The 16,770-nt window shown below is 46.8% G+C and overlaps 1 protein-coding gene across 1 annotated transcript in view; it reads left to right on the top strand.

Annotated features, from left to right (window-relative positions):
• LOC144129726 (uncharacterized) overlaps positions 1-16,498 on the top strand; it is a 43,251-nt gene extending 26,753 nt beyond the window's left edge. Inside the window, exon 8 of the mRNA XM_077663815.1 lies at positions 16,177-16,498. Within this exon, the coding sequence (XP_077519941.1) occupies positions 16,177-16,498 (322 nt within the window). The remainder of the gene's footprint in view (positions 1-16,176) is intronic.
• Positions 16,499-16,770: the final 272 nt, after the last annotated feature.

Below are 16,770 nucleotides of genomic sequence, written 5' to 3'. Positions count from 1 at the left end.
GATGTACCATCTAAAACTGAAAAGGATGCAACGGAAACAACTCGATATGCTTATGCTAAGGACACGCTGGTGGCAAAAACGCGTATGCCGTTAGTACGTAAAGGGTGTCTGCGAAACCTTGGCCAGTGTTCTCAGAAAGGAAGGGATGCAAACTACACACAAGCCGGACATCATTATCGGAGGCCTACTGTGCCACTTCAAAGACAGTCCCCCAACCCCAAAAAAAGGCCTAGAGGCGCCAACTCGAATGGCCCTTCCTGGGCGTACGCTCTCAGCGTCCGCGCTCTTAGCGTAAGCCGAAACCGGTCTGCGCATGCGCACTGCAGGAGACGCCAGCAAGCCTAGGTGAGGCGTCCGTGCTAGATGACGGCATCAGCGCGCTGGCGCTCGTGTACGCGTTGGAAGGGGGGTCCGGTTTATAACAATGGAAGGATCGCCGGGCTCTCGGTGGCTCTTTTCTTCATGGCTTGAAGCTATTTCAGGTTCCCCGAACTTTTCTTCGCGGTTTAAGTTGTTCTTTCATCGCCCCCCAACCCCTTCTCTCCACGGCTTGAAATTCTCTCCGTCCGCTCGACAGGGGAAGGGAGCCAGCACCAGGAACATGGAGATGCATGGCACATTTAAAAGTCGCTGGATCGTTCCGTGGAAACGGCTCCCTCTTCTGACTCCCGCGGTTTGTGCGCTTAAAAAGCCGCGCTAACTCCCCGGGAGTCACACATCCAAGAAGTAGTAGCTAAAAATGCTGCCGGCCCAGCGATTGCTATCTAATCCCTCAAGCACTGAAACTGCAACCGGTGGAATTAAAAGCAAAGAGAGAGGATAGCGAAAAGTCGATAGGAGAGCGGCAGAAAAAAAAAACGAGGGTAGGTTGGAACTTATGCAAAAAAAAAATATGTTCGCGCCACTCGTGCGAAAGTGCTCATGGGTATTGTTGCACATATTCGCAACACGGTAAATTCACTGCATATTCAGGGCCGCGAGCATGTAGCGTCCTGTCGCTAATGAATCACGCTAGCGGCGCATTGCACAAACGGGTTGGGTGGAGCGCCGAGTCACCGTACTGGAGAAAACCAGTAAACTTTTAAACATCGTGTTATCCGACAATAACTTCTGTTCATTTCTTAGCAGATTTAAATTATAATCAAGAACATTTAACTAGAGTTTGACTCTTGATTGCTGCTCTGGGTAACGGCGTAGTTACTGGCTTGCCGAACTGATGGCACACTCTTCAGAATAGTTCCCAGCATGCCACTCTATGAAGTCTTCGTTAGCGGTTCATCCTTCACGAACATCTTTGACAGAATTGCCGAAACTAGCATCGATTACAGCAATGGTAAACCCCTTCTCGACGGCGAACGATCGAATCGTGAGAAGCACTTTACCAACCTAGACAAAAATGTGAACTACCACACTACTAATTGTTACATTGGACAAATAACCTACTGGCATAAAACGCAACACCAGGTTTGCCGCCTCTTATGTGCAACACATGCAACATTCACTTCAACGCATCCTTGCTGCACTTGCACCACATCGACAAAAGATTGGAAGAGCTTTCTGCTATTGAGGCTAATAACATGAGTGTTGAAATGTAGACATTAAGACACAATTTTACAATTTCGAATGCACAGTGCAAGAACCATATACAAGTATCGGTGAGTGAGCTCTAAATATGAGCGTCCGGGAATTACAAATTTCACTGCTTGAACGAAAGTACCTAGAAGCTTCATTGCTTTGCACTGTTATTGCGTACGCAATTCCACTATCACCTATGCCGGTGTGGTCACTGTACGCGCTTAATGAAAAATGTTCCTGTCAAGCAAAAGAGTCTTCTTGTAATTTCCTCTATATACCTCATAGAAGGCACACGCTTTCTTGTAGCATTTTATGTAGCAGCCCATGGCCATAGCCTCCCTCCAATGGGGGCACTTTTGATAAAACTGCGCATTCGTACGGCAGGCTCAACCTCCCAAAGCAACCTACCAAAGCAGGGACACTGTAGCAGGGCACGGCCGGAATCGAGCCGCCTCCGCTACTCGAGCCCGGCCGCGAGCAGGGACGTGTGCCTTTCCAACGCACCGAGAGAGGGCGCCACACGTTTCATGAAAAAGCTGATGATGCATGATCAATAATGAAATAAAGCAGGAAGACTTTTACGCCATTGAAATGTAAAATACCTTATACTTCCTTAAAGGTAGGACATTACCCTACGTGAACCTGCTAGAGCTCGTCGATATATTTTAAAATAGGGCTGTAGTGAGCGATAAATTGAAGTCAAGTGGGGTATTTTTCAGGACCTCGCCATAGGCTCCATGCTGTCATAGATCATTGCTCATGGCAAACGCAATATGTAAGCTACATCGATGAAACTCGACTAAATGAAACTTTAAGATGCATTTAACATCTAGGCGAGAGAGCTAATTTCTAACTGTTATGCGCGACGAAATATCAATTTTTATTTTTCGTCGCCATTGAGTTACGCGCCGCCGCGCCGCCGGCTGTCGCGAGATGGCGCGACCGGTTTTTCGAGGCGCATGGTCCAGAATCCTGGGGATGCTGTGGTCGTCTCAGAGTACACAGAAGTTTCGCTTTTCTCTTCAGCGCTGGTGCCTCTTTCTTGTGCTGCTCTCTCAAATGCAACTATCACTTGTACCCCCTCTTTACGATGCGCTGACCAGAACTCAGTTTTTCTGCCTCATGCCGTGCTGACAATTGTTCGTCGCTCCAGCGCTATTGATGTGGCAAACCCGTTCTCCTGCCCTAGCACTTTACTTCGTGGCCAATCGCTTTGTAGTGTTGCCTTTCTCGATCCCGCCTCAGCATACGCCCTCGTCGATAGCACGGCCGGCCTTCACGTCAGCGCTATTACGCCTGTTCCCATCACCAATCAGCCTTCTGTCGGTATTTTCACCGTCCTGTCGACGCCGCCCTGACGTCTACCCAACGAGACCAGCTTGTCGCGGTTCTGCAGCGTTTTCAAGCTTTGTTTGACTACCAGCAATCTTCACTGGGCCGCGCCACCACCGTTACCCACTGTATTGACACTGGAACCCATGCCTTTTTGCGCCAACGTCCGTACCGCGTGTCAGCCGCTGAGCGCGGCATCATTAACGAGCAGGTGACCGACATGCTCAAGCGCCACGTGATACAGCTGTCGCACAGCCCGTGGGCATCGCCAGTGGTCCTGGTCAAGAAAAAAGACGGTTCTATCCGTTTCTGCGTGGACTACCGTCGTCTGAACAAGATTACTGACAATGACGTTTACCCTCTCCCCCGTATCGACGATGCCCTCGACTGCCTGCAGGGCTCTGAGTCTTTTCTTCATTGCACTTGCGCTCCGGTTACTGGCAGGTGCCGATGGCCGAGGCCGATCGCCCAAAAACTGCATTCGTCACACTCGACGGGCTCTATGATCGTAATGTCATGCCCTTCGCCCTCTGCAATGCACCGCCACATTCAATCGCATAATTGACAACATACTCCGAGGGGTCAAATGGCACACATGCCTTTGTTATCTAGACGACGTTGTGATCTTTTCCCTGGACTTTTCGTCTCACCTCCAGCGTCTTGAGACTGTTCTTCGCTGCCTGGCCGACGCTGGCCTCCGACTCAATTTGAGAAAGAGACCCTTCTGAGTTCGGGAGCTCACTATTCTCGGACATGTGTGGAAGGATGGCGTTCTCCCGGACCCGGCCAAGTTGCGAGTTGTTGCGAATTTCCGAAGCCCACTTCTATAAAAGACCTCCGCCGCCTCGTCGGCCTCTGCTCCTACTTCCGCCGCTTTGTCCGCAATTTCGCCACTATCATCGACCCTTTTACCAAGTTCCTTTGCAGCCACTATTTCTCGGCCTGGTCGCCAGCATGTGATGAAGCGTTTGCGACACTCCGTCGCCTCCTGACCACTCCACCAATTCTGCGTCACTTCGACCCTCGTTCTCCGACGGAACTCCGCACCGATGCCAGCGGCGTCGGCCTCAGTGCAGTACTCGCTCAGCGCAAGCAAGATTTTGCCGAATACGTTGTCGCTTACGCTAGCCGGACACTCACAAAAGTTGAAGCCAACTATTCTGTCACCAAGAAGGAGTGTTTAGCCATCCTTTGGGCGATCGTCAAATTTCGCCCCTACATGTACGGGCGTCCTTTTGACGTTGTCACCCATCACCACGCCCTCTGCTGGTTGTCCTCTTTGAAAGAAACCTCTGGTTGACTGGCTCGCTAGGCTCTGCGACTCCAAGAGTACGACATTCGCGTTATCTATCGTTCCGGCCGCAAAAATGCTGATGCTGATGACCTCTCACGTTCCCCTGTACCATCTGAGGCAGTGCCTTGTATACCGGCACTGCCTTTTTGACATTTGAGTCCGCTGATATGGCTTCCGAGCAACGCAAACGCCCATGATTCACTTGCCTCTTAGATGTCTTATCTAACCAATCTTCTCGACCTCCTTCCCGTGCTCTCCGTCGTCAGTTCCACCATTTCGCCATCCGAGACGAGATTTACCGCCGCAACTACTTCCCGGATGGTCGCAAGTGGCCTCTAGTCATTCCGACACATCTGCGCTCCTTCATTTGCTCTGTCTACCACGATGATCCCCAGTGTACTCATGCCGGATTCTTGAAGATCTTCACCCGTGTACGACAGCGGTACTACTGGCGTTGGATGACCCATTATGTCCGCCAGTTCGTTCAGTCCTGCACCGCATGTCAGCGACGAAAACATCCACCTCTCCGACAGGCCGCTCCTATGCAGCCACTGCCTTGCCAAGCGCAACTCTTCGAGCGTGTTGGCTTTGCCGTCTGCGGCCCTCTTCATAGCACGTCATCCGAGAACCGCTGCATCATCGTTGCCATCAACCGCCGTACACACTACGCTGAAACGTCGCCTTTACCATCCGCTACAGCACACGACATTGCACCCTTCTTTCTCCAACACATCATTCATCGCCATGGTGCGCCCAAAGAGCGGCTCAGTGTTAATAGTCCGGCCTTCCTCTCTGAAGTTGTAGAAGCTCTCCTTCAGGAACGTAGCGTCATTCACCGCATCAGCTCCGCCTACCAGCTCCAGAAAAATGGCACGGTTGACCGTTTTACCCGCATCCTCGGCGACATGCTGGCCATTTATGTTGCTCCCAACCATTGTAACTGGAACCGCGTTCTCCCTTTTGTCACATACGCTTATAATTCCGCTGCTCAAGTCACCACTGGATTCTCTCCGTACTTTCTCCTGTACGGCCGTGAGTCTTCTTGCACAATGGACACCATTCTACCTTACCACCCTGATGCTTCCAAATTTACAACTCTTTCACAAGCCGCAACTTATGCTGAAGAATGCCGATAGCTTACCCGGTCCTTCACTTCTCACGCCCAGCAGCAGCAGCAGAAAAGCACCCATGATCCCCCTGAACTTCCTCCCGCTTACCTTCCTGACTCTTTGGTCTGGCTATGGGTACCCTCCTCAGGTCCCTGCCTTTCCTCCAAACTTGTTAGCAAGTACCAGGGACACTACCGTATTCTTCAGCAGACTTCCCCCGTCAATTACCTTATCGAATATTTTACGCCATCCCCTGATCATCGTTGCCGAGGCCGCGCCATTGTCCACACGACCCGCCTGAAACCATACTACGAACCTGCCGTCGTCACATCGCCCGAGGCCGCCAGGATGGCGCCCTTTCGCCCGGGGGAATTGTAAGATTGCCCTTCGGCTTTGAAATCTTCAGAGGCTGGAGCTTAACGAAGAAGACGGCGAGAAGAGCCGAACGCTCCGAAGCTCGAGCGCCCAACGCTCCGTCCCTCGTGCGTGCTCTGGACTGAACGCTGCCTCTGGTCTGTGCTTGGACTGTACCGCTGGTTGTTCGCGACGCTGTGCTTTGCAAGACGTTCCTTATTACAGATTATTTCCTCGCAGCCTCCTTTCACAAGCAGAGCTATCGGACATCGCAATCCCGAGTGTGCATTGCTTTGTAAAAGCTACACAGCCATAGACGGCACAGCAAGCTTGCTTCGCGATGCGGTATATTATGGGGGAATATCAAAGTGCAGCCCAAGCGCCAGTGGCGTAAGACGAGGGTTGAAATCCTGATCCGAGTTCTACGCATAAAGTGTGAGCTCCAGCGCCGGCCTGCAATGCCCGCGGGCTGAGTCACGTCTTGATACAGGAATAATGACGGAGTCCTTCACTGTAGACAGATCGGGCAGCGTCGTCCGCGTGATGGTTTTCTTTCACACAGCAGTGTTCTAGCAGCCATTGGACAAAGATATCATGTCCTTTGGATAAGGCTCAGTGGTACACCTCGCGAATCTCTGCAATGAGTTATTCTTTCGACCCGCGGCGTAGAGCAGCTTGGAAGCCTTGAGGGGCTGATTTAGAATCAGTGTAATCTGACATTCATGTCGAGGTTCTTGTATGATGAAATTGACTGCAGTCCGAAGGGCAGCCAATTCAGCATGAGTTGAGGAAGAGTGGCAGATTATTTTCATCTTGGTCAAGATGGATCTCGCCGGGATCATTACAGACCCCGCTGAACTGATTGAGTTAAATAAGCCATCTGCGTAGACATGCATGCGATGGCGGTGGTTGAAATGCAGATGTTCCAAACTGATCTGTTTGAGAGCGACCAATGACATGTCAGCTATCCTCGTAATTTCAGGAAAAGGAACGTTCATGTAGACCCCATAAAGGCGAGCACGGCCTTGAGGCAGGCGTGAATTGAGATGGAAGATATGCCGATAAGCAGCGATGACTGACTAATTGCGGTACGTGGCCTAATTATACGTAGAGTCGCCAGATGATGACAGGGAACCCGTGTGAGGCGCCGAATATGCGCTCTCATGGTGTCAACAGCAATATATGTAGTAACTAGAAGTTACCGGGTTATGACAATAGCTACTGCTGCAGACGCACATCTATGCAGTCCAAGGCAGACACAGAGAGCTTGCGCCATCACACTTTGAAAAGTTTGGACGCTTGTCATTTGATGCTACAGAATACGGGACAGCTGTACCACAAGTATCCCATGAATACTGAACGGTACAGTTCGAGCATCGATCGCACTGATGCGCCCTAGAACTTTCCCCTGAGGAGAAAGAGGAGCTTTGTAAAAACAAATACCGGAGACACTGTGCACTACAACACTAGAGCGTGTTTTGTGCGTCAGCGATGAATGCAAATTACTCTTCAAGAGCGGCTGATTGTTTAGTGAAGCGACTAGTGCAGCTCAGTGTTTCACTCCAGAAAATCCAACAGACGGAAGTGTCCTGTCAGATCGACAGATGTTATTCACACATTAGGTAAAGAACGGAAGAAGGGTTCCTGTGTGAGAGGCCTTTAAACTATTATGTGCATTCTGTGAAAAGTCGGCTTTAGAGCAAATTAACAGATTATGAAAAGTAAGAAGGCTGTGTTGAAACCGAGCCTGATTGACGACTTGTCGTGTTTCCTGCTCACGTACTCCTCAGTGATCAATGCCTTTATTACAGACAAACTATTGCTGAAGGCACTGCTCCTGCGGGCGTAATGGCCGCACTTTATCATGAAAACGGCGGAAACGTTTAGTACAACTAAACAAGAAAACGTTTCGTATTCTACAACGAACATCTTTGCTTGTTTCTGAACTGTTCATGTGTCTTGATTTTATACAATGCACTTATTTTGGAATAACCAGCTTTAGCGAACTCTGCTTTTATACCATTGTTTGGAACATGTGGAAACGCGTGCGAACATGAGCCGCATAGGTTTTCTTTTCTTCCTTATTGTTTCGCAATGTGCTTTTAGAGCACATGGTCCCATAAAAAACGTGCAACTTTACCATGCATCCTTTTTCTAAGGTTTTAATGCATGAAAATCAGCACAAACATACCTTATTCCTTCTAATTTTATGTAATATCCTACCCCGGGCCCTTAAACAATTGTAAATAATAATGACAGTGTTACGGTTATACTCTCAGTGGTGGTTCAGGGTCTTTGTGTTTTAAAATGGCAGTTGGTCGTATGAAATGGACATACCTCCTAATAATTTTATGCATTAAACCTGTTTGAGTTTGCAAGGAAGGAATATTTCGTTCATTCTGTCAGTGGAAAGCGAAAATTAAAGAAAAACAATGAACACTTTATATGATGGCAACCAAGGAGGCTGCTCAACATTTAAGCAGTTCTGCGAACATCTGAGATTAAGGGCTTTTTTTCACCGTTGTGTAAAATTGGTTTGAAAACTTCATTGGTCACCATCGCTCATGCAGGTATTTTGTTCATATGAAAGCTCCTAACGAAGCTTAATTATAGAAGCCTATAGCTTAAAGTATAGAACTCGTATGTACGTACATCGCTGCGATTATAACTCTGTGACTGCGTTTTCATCTGTGCACTCTTTTTCAGCCGAGTGTGGGTGTGGTGCTGTAATTTTTAATTGTTTATATTTCAAAATCTCTGTAACATATCTGGAGCTTTTTGAAATGTACTCCGAAGTTCCTAAAATCGTTTCGATTTGAGCGACTGTAGTTGTCTCCTACGTAAAACTGAGCAATTTTAGCGTTAGTGGAACTTAATAACTAGGCCTAGCGTGTGGCCAAACTCAGGTGAATATACGCGACAAAGCATCCGCTCAACAGACCAATAGTTGGTCTCCCTAAGTTAATAGTTGGCCACCACGTCCTCTGTTAAGACACCCATAAAACACCAATGTATATTCAGTCCTCGGCTGCTATGGAGCAACTGACCATGGTAGTGGTTACACTTGGGGCAAAGCAGTTCGTGCTAAGAAGAGCTAGATAAGGACAGGTCAGCGCTGCTTACTGAACCTGGTAGTATTTGATATTAAACATTTTTATCAACAGCAGCCTAACGATATCCTCTACAGGGCAAAGGCCTCGCCCATACCCCTCCAACTGACCTCTCATCTGCCAGCTGCGGCCAACTTACGCTGCTCTTTTTTTACTATCCAATTCGTTGCCCTTTACGCCGATCCGTTACCTTCCTTTCACTTTACATGTCTTTTCCATTCCCCTTTCTTCTTCTTAACCTGCATTGAAACGTCTATAACTCACGTTTGTTTCCTGACGCACTATGCTGCTTTCCGCCATAAATCCTACAAGTATTATTTTTCATCTCAAAGCTCTGCTGGCCTCATTTACGGTCAACAGCTTTTGTTAGCCTCTGCTATTGCTGCTGCGCCGCTGTTGCTGAGCAGCTGCTGCGCCGCCCAACGTGACCAACCTACGTGACCAACCACGTGATCAACGGTCACACCACGTGATCAACCCACGTGATCAATGGCGCCGCCACTGAACTCAATTGGTGCCACTCTGAAGGGTCGAAGAGGTTGCATAGTGTAGTTATCGCTACAGAATTACCAACATATTAGCTCCTGGAGAGGAAATGAAAACGAGGTTAGTAAACACTCTTAACGAAAACTTACAATAAGGACGGGACGAACAAAGACGAGGACAAGACGTTGCTAAACTTAAAACTAAATGAAATATCTCTATATATGAAATATATAACTACTTCTGAAGAAGAGTATTCGCGATTTTGAAGTGAAATTACCCTCCACTAGTATTGAGCTTCTCCTTGCTAAGAGGTTCTTATTTTGCTTTCGGTGGCTTGCTTGTATGGTTCCCTTTTAAATTCTTGCTGATAGTGCAGCAAATTTTGAGTTTATAGGCAGACTTGGTTTCTCGCGCTTCCAAGCAGCATCGCCTTTTTTTCTTCCTGGCGTAACCTACCTTAAATCTTTTACACTGCTCCTGTCCAGCACGACAAAACTAAATTCGTTGAGTCTTTCTCTACTTGACGCAAATTGGAGCTTGGAAAACTCTTCAGTGTTTCTGTAGAGAAGGCTGTTGTCAAGGGTGGCGAAGCAGAAGTGCACGTTGCAATACGTTACATCTAAACAATTTAGAGCTGGGAAGTCTGCGCCGCATTGCGACGACCCACACACGCGTTTTTAAGACAGCGGTGCTGCTGACAATCCCAGAATGCGCGTCGCAGACATACCAACACGTATAGTATTGGCCAAAAGATTGCAGGGTGTGTATTCAGGGGGAAAAATATTTGTGCGTTTCTTCACAATAAGTGAGGTGGTATTTTCCCAGAAGGCGCAGCACGGAAATTCCCATGTGCTTGAATGCTTCTTATTGAGCTTCTTTGCTGGACCGCCAGATTTTTTTCTTGTGAAGCCCTATCCCACAAACTTTTTTCCTTCTCTGTTATTATGCAACACCAATTTTTTCGCACCAGTGAGATGGTGGGGCATGTTGTATTCCCTAGGCTGTCGAAGCGCTAGTAATATATATCTGGCAACTTCGAAGAATTGTGCAGTGCTAATGAACGGCTGGCCATTACAGCCATTAAGCTTACTAAGATCCGCAACTAAGGGTTGTACCGGCCTATGCACCTGCAGGCAGTCGTGATGACGATTGGGTGGAAAGCTTCTAAGAAGGCGTGAAATCTTTAATGATTACAGTGATCTGGGGGGCTATTGAATGACAAGGCGGTATTGAGAATACAATGGAACGGAAAAGAAGGGCTCTTTAAAGAAATCATGACGGAGGCCCGTCACCGAAACCAAAGAGTACAGGCAATGTTTTTCTCTTTTTATTAATTTGTGCAGTTCTTCATTGGGAGCTTATTGCAGCAATTATTTTTAAAGATAATTGATTAAAAGGCAGAAAAATAGAACCAAGTTTCACGGGTGGGATCTGAACCCAAGACATTCGAATTTCACGTCCTTTGCTCGACCAACTGACCTATGGTGAGGGCTGCCCATTCTTCTCCTATCGGGGATATTTATGAGTAGTGTGACTGAACCTTGAGAATGTTCACCAGTGTCAACCTCGTCCATTTATTGTGAAAATTGCTTCAAATTTGCTTCAGTTTCCCACTAGATCATTTTGGTGGTTAGTCGGCGCCGGTGTGTCTCGTTATTTCTCCCGTCTTCAAAGAGCACTATTGTTTCTTTTCCGACAGGATGTACCAATAAACCCGTATCATCCCTCTCGTGAATTACATGACGGAAGCCAACAGTCGCCGAAACCAGTGATCATAGGGAATTTATTTTTTTAAATAATTTGTGTTCATACAAATATTCATACAAATATCGAATTTGTACAAATATCGAATACTTTATCCCAACCAATTACAATTAATCAAGGAGTTCCGCAAGGATCTGTTTTAGGCCCCTTTCTACTCTTAATTTACATTATTGATCTGCAAAAATGCCTCAATAACACTGACTGCATTCTGTATGCAGATGACACTACCATATTTTCTTCTAGCAATAACGTAAGTGACCTAACATCAAAAATTGATGCCGACCTTATAAATGTAATGGAATGGTGCCACAGCAATCTTTTACAAATCAACCCAATTAAAACAAAGCTAATGATATTTCACTCAGAACACAAACGACTTGTCAGCATTTCAGATGTATACCTAAATAATCACATTATTCTCCCATCAAGTTCTGTAACATTTCTCGGTGTGACGCTTGATTCACATCTAAAATTTAACCTTCACACTAAATCTATTAGGAAAAAAGTTGCACTCGGTATACGTATACTAATTAGAACGCGTTATTATTTCCAACAGCATATTCTTCGCTCACTTTATTATGCATTCATTCATAGCCACCTCAATTACTGTTTATCATCGTGGGGTAACACGTACTATACCCATCTTTCTTCTTTGTGTCATCTTCAAAACCAATCTGTTAGAATAATGACATTCAGCTCATACACCGCATCCAGTGCTCCCCTTTACCGCCGACTCAATATCTTACCTCTCCTTTGTTCACTCCAACTGAAACTAGGTTTATTAATTTATCGCGCCCGTCACAATAGCACTACTCTCCCAATATTTAAAAGTTCCTGTTTGTGTAACGTTAATAATACTAGATTCGCTGAACAACATAATCTTTTGTTTCCGAATGTGAAAACTAATTATGGCAAACAGTCCGCTTTATTTTCAGCAACCACTGTCTGGAACTCGCTACCCGCAACCATCAAATCATTCCGCACCGAAGCACAATTCCATAAAAACTTGAAAAACTATGTACTGCATAATTGCCTTCAATTGCCACGCCAGTGAAACCTGTTAGTATTGTGTACGACTTCTATTGCCTGAGTGCTTGTCCTATGTTCTCTTTTTGTGTTTTCAAAATGTGTTTTTAAAATTTAGCATGACTAAACTGTTATTTCAGATCTTACTTTTCATTGCACCTGTGTTCCGCTATGTAATTGCTATCTGCCATATATTTATCCTACTTCAAATATGCAATTAATTACAGGAGGTCCCCCTGACAGTTCCACTTTGGGACTTCCTTCTGTAATAATCAATTTATGTACATCTTACCTATGCATCTTTTTTTTCCAATAAACTGAATGAAACTGAAAAAAAAAAATGTGAGCTTTATACGATGACGTTTTCGGTCGCTGTTGGCTTCCTTCATATGTATGCCATAGGAGCCCCTCACTTCTCGTTCCTTGTCTGCTGAATAGCTTAATGAGGGCCTCGTATCTGGCAGTCCTGGTGCTATAGTATATGAGGGGCCTCGCAAAGCCTCTGTTCTCACCGCTAGATGTTGCTCACTTCACACTGTAGGTACTACAGGACCTATTATGTCCGCCGCTATGGACGAGGGCAGCGCTGGCGAGGACTCTCCACAGTTTGCACGCAGCATTTCTACCCCTTAAGGCAGGAGATTCGACAGGCGTTCTCGAAGCTCAGTTGGTAGACCACCGGTCGCAAAATTCAGAGGTCTTGGGTTCGGATCAAATCGGGAGCGTATAGTTGTTTTGCAGCGATAGCTACATTATGGTAGCATTTCGAGCCTTCAGCGTGGCGCCGCCGCCACGCCATGGCTGCGCCCCCACGCTGTCACGTGGTGCGGAGCAGCTGCCGGTTGCGCGGCGCCGTGGCTGGTCACGTGATGCGGAGCAGGTACTGCTGCCGGCGGTGCAGTGCGCCTGCGGAACCAAGCTGCAACAGCTGTGCGCATGGGCTGTGTCAAGTAAGACGAAGATGAAGGAACGCCCAGAGAAAATTATTCATTTACTCCACTCCTCACCCATCTGTGCGTATGTAACAGCAATGCATCCTGGCCTATCTCCCACCGTGGGTACGTGCCATTCAGGTTGAGGACATCATCATCATCATCATTATCATCATCATCATCATCATCATCATCAAACGGAGCGGCGAAAGGCTGACTTTGCAATTCAACTGAGCAGCTTCCGCTCGGCCAGCTGTAGCTATCGCGTCACTCCAGGTTTAACCAAAGCTGAACCACCGCCAATTTGTTTTCTTCTGGTTTCTAATGAATTGCCTTTAGTCGATTAAAATAGTTACGCTATTCTGCAATTGATCTACCCCACGAATTTGAAAATGATTACATTTTTTATGCTCGTTGGTTTCAGGGGCTACTGGTTTCCTTCATATGTAGTTCCCCGTGCGTGTTGTAACCAGTGACTGCACCGTGACAAAACAAAAAAAAGGCAGACCTTTTCCTGCGCCTTGTTGAGTCACGAATGCCAGCCGGGAAAGGCAGGAAGTTCCCTATGTATCGAGGCTTACCTTGCCGTGATCAGAAGAGACTGTGCAAAACACGTGGACTTTACAGATACGTCGGCAAATACGTGTAATAAGTAAGAATGGATAATAACAATTTTAACGTCGCCTGTTTGAAAGCGGACGAGGATATCCCGACTTTGTTCGTAATTTCTGGAACAGAACTGGCGCTCGAGATTCATGTAGGCTCCGTGAGGTTGCGTGCCGTCAGAAGCGTGCAGTTAACAGTCGGGGCAATAAGGCGCGGTGAGCATCAAGAAGAGTGTGGATCGCAGAACGCGAGCTGCTAACAGGAAGGGTAGCCACATGGTCATAGAGAACTCGAGTCATACGTCGAATATGTGTTCTCACGGTGTCAACTGCAATGCATATACCGTATTTATTCGCATATTAGTTGACACTTTGGCGGGTCAGCCCCGGCTGCGCAAGCTTGAAAAAAATTGGCTCTGCGATGATGCATTACGGTTATGGTGATTGATGACCGCAGCTTTTGCATGTTTTTGGGATTTTTGCGTTTGTGACACGAATGCATGGCTGTGACCTGGAGCTCTCCACCTCAAACCTAGTATTAAGGTTATTGGCGAATACGCTCACAGTTCAGCATATAACCATATTTTTTTTGCCAAGAGAGCACAGTGGCAGTCTATTGCCGATGATTCATCTGCCATCTAGACGCAAACACTTCATGAGCGCTTCTCCAAATTCTGAAGGCTTAATTTTCAGGGCAGTTGATCAAAGTTGAACAAATAGAGAAATCAATGTTATAGACCTTGATGCGGTGGCTAATAAGAGTAAATATTGGCTGTTTTACCAATCACCAAGGGTAGAAGGAGATAAACCAAGTGTTTATTTCGCTCACTTCTTCATTGAGATCAAGACCAGGATTATTGTACATCAAATTTTTCTAATAGGGTAATGTAACTTCCCAAGCAGCACAGGTCATCGGCCCAATATTGCACCACGATGGTCCCATCCTGGCCCTTTGTAGGGCCGGCCTTTGCCAATACGGTTCCAATGTTGGGCCAATCACTTGTGCTGCTTGGGTTATTGTTTTGAGAATATTAAGGCCAATGGTCGAGCCCTTCGATGCATAGAAAGATCTATATTTTAATGTTTAAGCATTGCTCGCAATGAGCAGCTAAGAATGCCATAGAAAATCAATAGAAACCTTTTTAACGACAGCAAAACTGCTGATAGCAAAAGATGTAAACCTGCCTAGGATTGACCTGCGGGAATATTTAGTGCTGAGTGAAAAATTCCAGATATGACAAAAAAGAGTTCATAAAATATTTTTGGTTAAAAAAAGCGCTTGTCGGGAATATCGGCAACTTTCGGGTACGACAACAGTTGAAAGTGGCCAGTTTATACGGCGGAATGCGAAAGATAAACCATCGAATTCTGAAAACTAGGATGTAGTGAAGTGTATTAAACATCGTCAGCCCAAGTTTTAAAGCAGAGCATCAATGAATAGTTCGTCTGTCAAAGGTTTTGACGAAAAGAAAATCACAAATAACTACGCTTGTGCATTGTCGAAAATGTAAAATGCCGTGTAAGTGAGTTTTTACAACCTGACTGATAACATGAAGCAAAGTTGCAAAGCCTGTGCAAACAAGTAAAGCAGGAGAGGGGAAGTAATCAAGTGTGGTTCAAGAAAAACTTTGTCGTGCCCGCGTGTATGTTATACCGATAAAATGTAATTGTAAAGATCAGCAGCCCATGAAAAGCGAAAAAATTTAGCCAGATTACAGTTTCTTTCAAGGATTGATCAGTGTTTTCTTCTAACACACGGAATACGTACGCTTCAAAGCAATTATGAAAGTTTAAGGTTGTTTATTACTCAACCCAAAATAACCACCATCAAGTATTTATTAGCTTGGGGGATATTCCATATAGCACGAGTAGCGGTGGCGTGTTTGGTGGCGCGGTGGGAGAACTGGCTTTGCGTCGAATGTTATTGCTTGCACCATTAGGCATGGACCTATTGTGATCCCTCGTTTGATGTGACAAACTTTTCAGTGGAGTCTTCGATCTTATTGTGGTACTATGAACATATTTTCTGCGATCTATCCTTCTGGCTAGTGCAGACTTACTGAACTTTAGGGAGCTGATCTCGGCACGGGTACGCCCTGTCTGGATATCAACTTTTGTTGCAATTGGACGGCTCGAAACTGCTTCCTTGGGAGACGGAACTGTCCGTATGCACTGGCTGCTGATCGGTACCTTCAGCTCTTCCCGTGGCAGTATTTTGTTCCCGAAAGGAGGCATTCGCCTTTGCCTTCTGGGAACAAGAAACGTTTAAAGATACCGCTGCGATGGTTTAACGGTTGCGTTGTTAGTATAGCAATTGCACACGTAGGTCAACATTACGCTGTTCTGCTTTCACTGTTGCAAGTGCACCCATGGCACTAGACTCCATTTCGCAGTAATCATCATCATCAGCCTTACTACATCCACTGCAGGGAAAAGGCCTGTCCCATGTCTCTCCAATTTACCCTGTCCTTTGCCAGCTGCATCCACCCTTTGCCTGCAAAGTTCTTAATTTCATCCGCCCACTTAGCCTTCTACCACCCCCTGCTACGCTTACTTGTTCTTGGAATTCATGTTTCTACGGTCTTGCAGGATCACCTGGATGTACGAGGGCGGTCTCGTTAGCAAGTGGATGGGCGACGAGTTGGCCGGGTGGCAACGCTGCGTCCGACAGACCGGAGGACACTCGGCGGAGGACCTCACCATCAACGACACACTGGCGACTTTTGTGCTGTGGGCTATTGTGATGGCTATTGCTGCTGTGGCGCTTCTGGTGGAGACATTGCACCCTCATTCTGATTCTTCCTCTTTGAATACAGGGGGCCCAGGGGGAACACGTGCACGGCTTGGCCGATCACGCCTTGTGCGGAACGGCCGCCGTCGACTTAGACGAGTGGCACCGATAGTACACTGAAACAGCTTTCACGCGCATGCGCATGAAACAGGGGCCAGAGTCGTGTGTGCTGCATACCGCAAGGAGCACCGCTGGCTTTGGTGTCGACCGTGCTCATACCTGCTACGCAGCAATTCTCCAGTCATCGGAGACAAAGTGGAGTTCGTGCGCATATCATTTGTCTGCCCTTTCCCATACCTTGCACCAGTTCTGAACAATGGGATAAGGCGATTTTTGTATTCCCTCGTGCAATAGACTTCGTCTAAGAGGTATTGAACAACAAACGTAGGTCT

Source organism: Amblyomma americanum, chromosome 4 (assembly GCF_052857255.1).
Source record: "Amblyomma americanum isolate KBUSLIRL-KWMA chromosome 4, ASM5285725v1, whole genome shotgun sequence".
Taxonomy (NCBI): Eukaryota; Metazoa; Arthropoda; class Arachnida; order Ixodida; family Ixodidae; genus Amblyomma; species Amblyomma americanum.
This window is presented reverse-complemented; position numbering and strand designations above follow the sequence as displayed.